Source organism: Pempheris klunzingeri, chromosome 8 (genome assembly GCF_042242105.1).
Source record: "Pempheris klunzingeri isolate RE-2024b chromosome 8, fPemKlu1.hap1, whole genome shotgun sequence".
NCBI lineage: Eukaryota > Metazoa > Chordata > Actinopteri > Acropomatiformes > Pempheridae > Pempheris > Pempheris klunzingeri.
Window position 1 is genome coordinate 61,383 of NC_092019.1, and position 8,618 is coordinate 70,000.

General features: G+C 47.7%; 2 protein-coding genes across 4 annotated transcripts in view; one reads left to right on the plus strand and one right to left on the minus strand.

Moving 5' to 3' along the window:
• Positions 1-901: 901 nt before the first annotated feature.
• On the minus strand, positions 902-3,686 carry tmem79b (transmembrane protein 79b). The gene is made up of 4 exons (XM_070835601.1): positions 3,043-3,686; positions 2,751-2,945; positions 2,129-2,360; positions 902-1,436 (listed from the first exon to the last, which is right to left on the minus strand). Exons 1-4 carry the CDS (start codon positions 3,650-3,652, stop codon positions 1,232-1,234), a joined length of 1,242 nt encoding a protein of 413 aa, XP_070691702.1. The 5' UTR covers positions 3,653-3,686; the 3' UTR covers positions 902-1,231.
• Positions 3,687-7,701: 4,015 nt separating this feature from the next.
• LOC139204804 (rho guanine nucleotide exchange factor 2-like) overlaps positions 7,702-8,618 on the plus strand; it is a 22,765-nt gene continuing 21,848 nt past the window's right edge. For all 3 annotated transcript variants that reach the window (XM_070834805.1, XM_070834806.1, XM_070834807.1), the window contains exon 1: positions 7,702-7,867. In XM_070834805.1, coding sequence (XP_070690906.1) covers positions 7,811-7,867 — 57 coding nt within the window. In that variant the 5' untranslated portion in view covers positions 7,702-7,810. The remainder of the gene's footprint in view (positions 7,868-8,618) is intronic.

The following is an 8,618-nucleotide window of genomic DNA, read 5'->3' on the forward strand; positions in this document are numbered from 1 at the left end:
GTCCTCTGTCTGATGCACTCAGGTCTAACAAGACCAGGACAGAGAGAAGTCCTCTGTCTGATGCACTCAGGTCTAACAAGACCAGGACAGAGAGAAGTCCTCTGTCTGATGCAGGAGTGCTGTCTACAGCTAAACGTTTCTAAAACTGTAGGCATGTATTTCACCAAAATAAATAGAGTATCACCTGACCCAGACATACATGTTAATGGAGAAGAAATACAAATTGTCAGCCAATATAAATATCTTGGGTTAATAATAGATTCACAGCTTTCCTTTATAGCCCATATTGACAAATTGTGTAAAAAAAATCAAGTTAAATCTCGCAAATTTTCGTGGAATTAGAAATGAAATGTCAACTGAAGCCGCAAAAATGTACTTGCATTCAATGATTCTCAGTCACTTCAACTATTGCCTAACCAGTTGGTCCCAGGCTGGTCAGAGTGCAAAAAAAACATTGGAAGTTTTGTACAAACAAGCAATTAAAGTTATGGATAAAAAACCTAGGCACTATCATCACTGTGGAATTTTAAAAATATACAGTCTTTTAAACTGGGACAGTCTTCACACATTTGCAGATTTAAATTTGATTTATAAAGTACTGCATGATTTGGCTCCAGATCCTCTCACAGCTGCTCCAGGTCTCACAGCTGCTCCAGGTCTCACAGCTGCACCAGGTCTCACAGCTGCACCAGGTCTCACAGCTGCTTCAGGTCTCACAGCTGCTCCAGGTCTCACAGCTGCTTCAGGTCTCACAGCTGCTTCAGGTCTCACAGCTGCTCCAGGTCTCACAGCTGCACCAGGTCTCACAGCTGCTTCTTTGAATGTCACTCAAATTGTTTACTCATCCCTTCACAATAAGAGCTTTTGTAATATTTGTTATTTGTTTATTACAGACAGATTTTTCAATTCTGAGTGCAAAATATTTAATGATCAGAAAACTGATTTGACAAAATCAAATGGACCAACAGACGCAGACTGATTAGGAAGAAATCAGGAGGTCCACAGGAGGTAATTGGGAAGTAAACAGGAAGTCTTAATAACTAATTATTTCTACAAACACCAGAGAAAGTGTGTGTGGTCATACATGGGAGGGAGGTGTACTTGTATTTTTTGTTTTATCTTTTATTATGTTTTTTTTTTGTTTAAGTTTCAGTTCATAAAAAATGAAGTTTAAAAGAGTTGCTCAGAAATATTTCAGCCAACAGGAAAATTAGTGATCACTGATCAGCTCTCATCCCCAGAACCTCTGTCTGCCAGCGGGCGGAGTCAACACCTCCTCAGAAGGAGGTGGGAGGCTGAAGATGGACCCCGCCGCCTCCACCGTGAAGATGAAGTAGATGTTGGCGGCCATCATGGCAAGACTCGGCAGGAATGAGAGGCCAAACCCAAAACCACGAATACTGCTGCCAAAAGCTGCGGCCACCCAGTACACCAGTCTGGAGACACAAAACAAACGCACCTTTAACGGTCTTAACCTGCTGCAAGATAAAAAACTGTCACCAGATGTTATTTGTCACTTTGATTGGTTGCTGAACATTTAGAAGGCAGGTCTTCTCTATTATGAGGTAATCAGAGCACAGACGCCACAGAGAAAAGAAGAGATGAGACGCTCCACGTTAGGGACGATTCAACAGTCACTGCAAACAATTATTATTATGATTATTATTACATATATATATGTATATATATATACACACACACACACACACACACACACAATTGACAATTAACTTTTTCACGATATTCTAACTTTTTGCGATGCACCTGTATATATTTGTAATATTTGTATATATTTGCAACTTAGCTTTTTTTGTTGTCAGACAATTTTTGATGGCAGATCAGAGCTAACCAGGCTAACACCCCAGGCTGTTTCTAGCTAACGTTCAGTCGCAGGAAGATCGGCTGGATGAAATGAGACTCAGGCTGCCATGGCAACAGAGACCTGACGCCACCTCAGCGCCCCACATCAGTGTCCTGCTCCTACTACCAGGTGCCGGGAAAAACAAATATACTTTTTGAACAAAGACAAAACAGGATGGTACTTAACCAGGGCCCGTCCATATTCCACGTTAGCGTGAGGCCGTTTAGTAAACGCTCTGCGTTCGTGCACAGCTTGTTAAAGTCTTACCGTCCAAAGGCGAAGACAACAGTCAGCAGGGGTACAACCTTCAGCTGCTCCTGGCTCAGGTACATCGCCATGACGACCAGCTGCAGGAAGTAGATCAGGAACAGGGAAGTGGAGTCAGAGATGAAGCGGCGATGGACAGTGACCTCCTCAAGCTCCGCCCCCCTCTCGTCGTCATCAAACAGAGGACGAATCACACCTGACCTGAGCCGAGTGACACCCAGAACCAGCCAACCTGAGTGACAGACAGACAGGTGACACAGGTGAGAGACAGACAGGTGACAGACTGGTGACTGGCAGACAGGTGACAGACTGGTGACAGGCAGACAGGTGACTGGCAGACAGGTGAGACAGGTGAGACTGGTGACAGGCAGACAGGTGACTGGCAGACAGGTGACAGACAGACAGGTGAGAGACTGGTGACTGGCAGACAGGTGAGACTGGTGACAAGCAGACAGGTGACTGGCAGACAGATGAGAGACTGGTGACTGGCAGACAGGTGAGACAGGTGAGAGACTGGTGACTGGCAGACAAGTGAGACAGGTGACAGACTGGTGACAGGCAGACAGGTGACTGGCAGACAGGTGAGACAGGTGACAGACAGACGGTGAGATAGGTGACCCACCGAGGATGATGGGGGCTGCGGCAAACACGGAGCAGCGCAGCGTGTAGACAAGTCTCAGGGGGGCGCCGACCAGCAGGGGGGCGTCAAACGGCAGGAAGACAAACCCCCCCCACACCAGGAAGGGGAAGAAGAGTGCTGATGTCATCAGGGACACACCCACCTTCAGGACGTCTCTGCTGCAACAGCCCTGCCCACCTGAGAGAGAGACAGGTTAAAACCCCACTCACCTGAGAGAGAGAGAGAGAGAGAGAGACAGGTGAACCCCGGCCAAGGTGAGGACAGGTGTATTTACATGTGGCAGGGGACGTGTCCTCAGTCCACTCGCACTGGTAGCCATGTTGGTTGTAGTCCTGGGGGACTCCTCGGGGAACAAGAAAGGGGCTCTTCTCTGACTCCATCTCCCAGAATGCCTCACTATCTCTGGGTGAAGAGGGGGAGTTGAGGACTGTCACTGCAGGTATAAACACCTGAGCTGCTTTCTCCGGCAGGTGGTTCTCTACAGGCTCCTGCTCCTCCAGGTGTGTCTTTGGCCCCGCCCCCTCCTCCACATCTGCTGCCCCCCCCTCTCCACCTCTGCTGCCCCCTCCCCCCCACCTCTGCTGCCCCCTCCCCCCCCCCGCCATCAGTTCTCTCTCACTTTCTGTCCAACTTGCTGCGTCACGGAGGGAAACATCTGACCTCACACTCATCCTGTCACCTTTACCCGTCTGTCCTCCTGTCTGTCCACCCATCTGTCCTCCTGTCTGTCCTCCTGTCTGTCCTCCTGTCTGTCCACCCGTCTGTCCTCCCGTCTGTCCTCCCGTCTGTCTGTCTCCAGGCCACTGCAGGGTGCTAGGCTCCATCATGGTGTAACTCAACACCTCCTCCTCACCCTCGGCCTTCATCCCCCTGCCGTCCACCATCTTGGTACTTCCTGTCTTCTGTCAGCCTGTCTGTCTGTCAGAGAAAACAGTGAGTGGTTGGTCAGTGAGACAGCTGGAATGGGGGGGCACTATGGAGCCCAACCACTGCTCACCTTTACAACTCACCTGTTGGCGCCAATTTAATTGAAATGTGACCTCACAGTAAATAATAATTATTATTATTACAGTTATTATTGTGTCATCATCATCATCATCATCATCATCATCATCATCATCATCACAGCCGTGCTCTGTCTTTATCTCCCTCCCTTTACAGGATGAAGGTCCCAGGTTGGATCTGCTCTGTGTGGACTTCCTGTTCTCTTGATCACCTGACTGGTCACCTGACTCGTCACTGTCTGCTCTGTGTGACGGGCGACTTGTCCAGGTGTACCCCACCTCTCACCCCCAGTTGCACCTGCAGCTGTGATCACGTGACTCTCCTACACACGCAACAACCTGAAAGTGAGCCTTCGCTCGGCCCCGCCCATAAGGTGAAGTCAGTCGGACTTTAACATGGTGGTTGTGACGTGAGATCAACGATCCGAATCAAAACTGATCCGGATCAATGATCTCTGATCAACTCTGGCACGTCATAATTATCCACGCCATCCTGTTACTGATCAATAATCATAAAAAACGGATCAATATTCAGAGGACGACAAGCTGCAGCTGCGGGCTAAGATGCTAAGATGCTAATAAGTTAACAGAGCAGGACACAGACGGCAGACTGAGACACACCTGAGACACACCTGAGACACACCTGAGACACAAAACAGCAACAGCTTCTTCTTCTTCTTCTTCTTCAGCTTCTTCTTCTTCTTCAGCTTCTTCTTCTTCTGTTATTGTTGTGAAACTCCGGAAGTTCAGGTGTGGTCACGTCAGGTGAATTAAAGGGGAAGTCCTCTTAAAGGAAAAACGTCACGGCACAGTGTATAAAACAGCACAGTATATAATTTATAATATAATATAATATAATATAATATAATATAATATAATATAATATAATAGAATATAATATCATATAATATCATATAATATCATATAATATAATATCATATAATATGTTTGTATAACAGTGAGTCTTTACACAGTGAAACTGGTAAAAATACGTCACTGAAAATGTTTCTGAACTGATATTTAAGAGGAAGAGGAGGAAGAGGACGAGGTGATGAAGGAGACAGAGGCTCTCTTTGTGTTTTCATTTGCAGCAGCTGCAGTCAGTCAGTGTCAGTCAGCACCAGCCTCCACACACACACACACGCGCGCACACACACACACACACACACACACACACACACACACACACACACACACACACAGACAGTCTTAGTTGTCACAGTGTACCGCCCTCCTGGTCCAGACTCTGAATTCTTAACTGAGTTCCCAGAGTTTCTATCAGATTTAGTCCTCAGTGCAGATAAAGTGATTCTAGTAGGTGACTTTAATGTTCATGTGGACGATGATAATGATGGTCTGAGCTCTGCTTTTGTCTCACTGTTGGACTCAGCTGGCTTCTCCCAGAGTGTAGATGAACCCACTCACTGTTTTAACCACACTCTCGACCTTGTTCTGGCTGATGGTGTAGAAACTGAACAGTTAACAGTCTTCCCCCAAAACTACTCTATCGGACCATCACCTGATACCTGCTGGTTTCTTCTTACTGGACTATGAACCATATGACAGAAAGGTCCTCACTAGATGCCTGTCTGAAAGTGCTGCTGCCAAACTTAAGGAGGTGATTCCTTCAGTACTTCAGCCAGTGCCATGTCTCCATACAACAGAAGACCCCCATGCTAATCTTAGCCCCCCCCCAAATTGATTATCTGGTCGATAGTGCTTCAGATTCCCTGCAAATGACACTCGACTCCATCGCCCCCCTAAAAAAGAAGATAATTAAAGAAAAGAGATGAGCTCCCTGGTATAACTCCCAGACCCACAATGTAAAGGACATGGCGTGCCACCAAACTAGAAGAGTCCTGCTTCATCTGGCAACAGTGTGAAAACCTACAGAAAGGCCGTCTGTGATGATAAAATTCTGACTATTAGAGACTAAATTCATCACCTCCTGCCCTCAACAGGCTCTGATCCAACCTCAGACTCAGGAACCATGGAAACAGCTGTTGGGCTTAATGTGCATCTGGACTGTTTTTCTCCACTTGATCTTCCTGAATTGGCCTCAATAGTCTCCTCATCCAGACCGTCAGCTGGTCTCCTAGACCACATTCCTACTGGACTACTTAAGGAGGTCCTGCCCTTAATGAACACGTCCTTACTGGATCTGATCAATCAGTCTTTACTAACAGGCTACGTACCTCAGTCCTTTAAAGCAGCAGTAATTAAACCTCTCCTGAAAAAGCCCACTCTGGATTCAGGTGTATCAGCCAACTATAGACCTTCATCCAACCTTCCGTTTCTCTCCAAGATCCTGGAGAAAGCAGCAGCCAACCAGCTGTGTGACTTTCTAAACTCTAATAGTCTATTAGAGGATCTTCAGTCAGGTTTTAGAGCGAACCACAGCACAGAGACACTGGTGAAGGTTACAGACCTCCTCCTTATGGCATCAGACAGAGGACTTCTCTCTGTCCTGGTCTGGTTAGACCTGAGTGCATCAGACAGAGGACTTCTCTCTGTCCTGGTCTTGTTAGACCTGAGTGCATCAGACAGAGGACTTCTCTCTGTCCTGGTCTTGTTAGACCTGAGTGCATCAGACAGAGGACTTCTCTCTGTCCTGGTCTTGTTAGACCTGAGTCCATCAGACAGAGGACTTCTCTCTGTCCTGGTCTTGTTAGACCTGAGTCCATCAGACAGAGGACTTCTCTCTGTCCTGGTCTTGTTGGAACAGTTCACTGGTATAAAGGAACCACATTAAGCTGCTTTAAGTCTTATTGATCAGATCGATCTCAGTTTGTTCACGTTAACAATGAATCATCTGTCCACACTGAGGTTAGACATGGAGTTCCACAAGGTTCAGTGCTTGGACCGATACTATTTACCTTATATATGGCATCACTGTGGCCTCCAGCTCCACTGGGAGGAATCTGGGAGTCTGATTGATCAGGACTCCCACATTAAACAGATTTCTAGAACTGCCTTTTTCCATCTACTAATGTTGTTAAAACCAGGTCCATCCTGTCTGGAGATGATGCAGAAACACTAGTCCACACATTAGTCACTTCCAGGTTGGATTATTTCTGTTCCTTATTATCAGGCTGCTCCAATAAGTCCTTAAAGACTCTCCAGCTGGTCCAGAACGCTGCTGCTCCTGTTCTGACCAGAACTAAGAGAAGAGACCATCTTTCTCCTGTACTGGCTTCTCTTCACTGGCTTCCAGTAAAATCTAGAACAGAGTTTAACAGGAAGTCCTCTTTAAGATGTCTGCTCACAGAAAGGTGAGTTTGTTTATTACATAATAACAACAATAAATACTGATCTGTGATTGGATGGAGTGGCTTTGATTTACAAACAGAAACGCCTGACTCAGAGAGCAGGAAGTTATTTTTGGTGTGAGACCCTTTCAGAATAAAGTGTCAGTGTTTAGATCTGTTTTCTTCTTTTTTGAACCACTTCCATCAAAATATGTTTAAAAACAGGTCACCAGTATGAGTGCTGCAGTGATCTTTCTCTTATTGATCAGTTTGAACAGCTTCTTGTGTCTTTGTGTTTCCTGCTGAAGGGGACGTTTGTTTTTCTTCTCTATGGCTCCCTCCGATAGGGGCGGGGTCAGGGCTGGTGGTTCCACGTCACACAGGGGTGTGTTGTACACTCTGCTGTGGGGGGGCGGGGTTAAACGAATAGTTCATGTTCGTCAGTCATGTGACCTCTTGCAGCTCGCTGATTGGCTGCTGCGGATCATGTGACACAATGACACGTTGTCATAGAGACCGAAATAAAAACGAGCGCTCCCTGGCAGATGATAGTGGGCGGGACTTGAACTGCGTACTGAGGTCTGATTGGCTGAGCACGGCGGTAGCGGGCTGAGCTGTGATTGGCCAGAAGTAGAGAGCGGAGCTGTCAGTCAGAGCCAAGCCCCGCCCCCCAGGCTCAGACCGTGAACCGCTCCGGGACCAGAACCCAGCGCTCCGGTCCGCTCTGATCGGTGATCGATCGGCAGGTGATCAGGTGATCGATCAGTGGTGGCTTTGATCTGTGGGGGGAATGTCCCGACTGCTGGAGAGCAGGAGGCAGGACAGGATGAAGGAAATCAGCCTGAAGGTGAGTTACCGGAAAAAAGAAAGAAACGGAGCCACGGGCGCGTGCACGCTCTCTGGAATGATCGATCACAGTGGTTATCGGTGGTTATCGGTGGTTATCGGTAGTTATCGGTAGTTATCGGTAGTTTGCTGACGTCCTACAGAGGCGGATGAACTCCGTCTGACTTCCGTCGGTTCTGCTTTGTTCACATCTGGGGGCTCCGCCGTCCGTCCCGTTACAGCGGGGGGGGGGGGGGGGGGGGGTCGACACCGATACCTCTGATTGATCACCGATCACCGGAATCAGCTGTGATCATCAATGATCTGCTGTGATCAGCTGTGAGCTCGAGCTCTTTGTGTGAACCCAAGTTCAGAAACGGGAAACGGGAGTTTTTTTTCTTTCCGCTCAAACTGAAAACCGTGCGTGTGTGTGGGTGTAGGTGTGTGTAGGTGTGTGTGTGAGTGTAGGTGTGTGTAGGTGTGTGTGTGTGTGTGTGTGTGTGTGTTCACGGTTAACACGCGGACTTTCGGTGTGTTTCAGTCCGTTAGCGGCAGCGTGGCCGCTTTGTCCTGCAGGAGGAAACGAGCGGGGGAGGGGAGAGTGTGTGTGTGTGTGTGTGTGTGTGTGTGTGTGTGTGTGTGTGTGTGTGTGTGTGTGTCTGTGTGTGCGTGTGTCTGTGTGTGTGTGTGTGTGTGTGTGTGTGTGTGTGTGTGTGTGTGTGACCCCTGAACCCCCCTGACTGTACAGATCAGGTTTGGTGCTGAACTAGAAC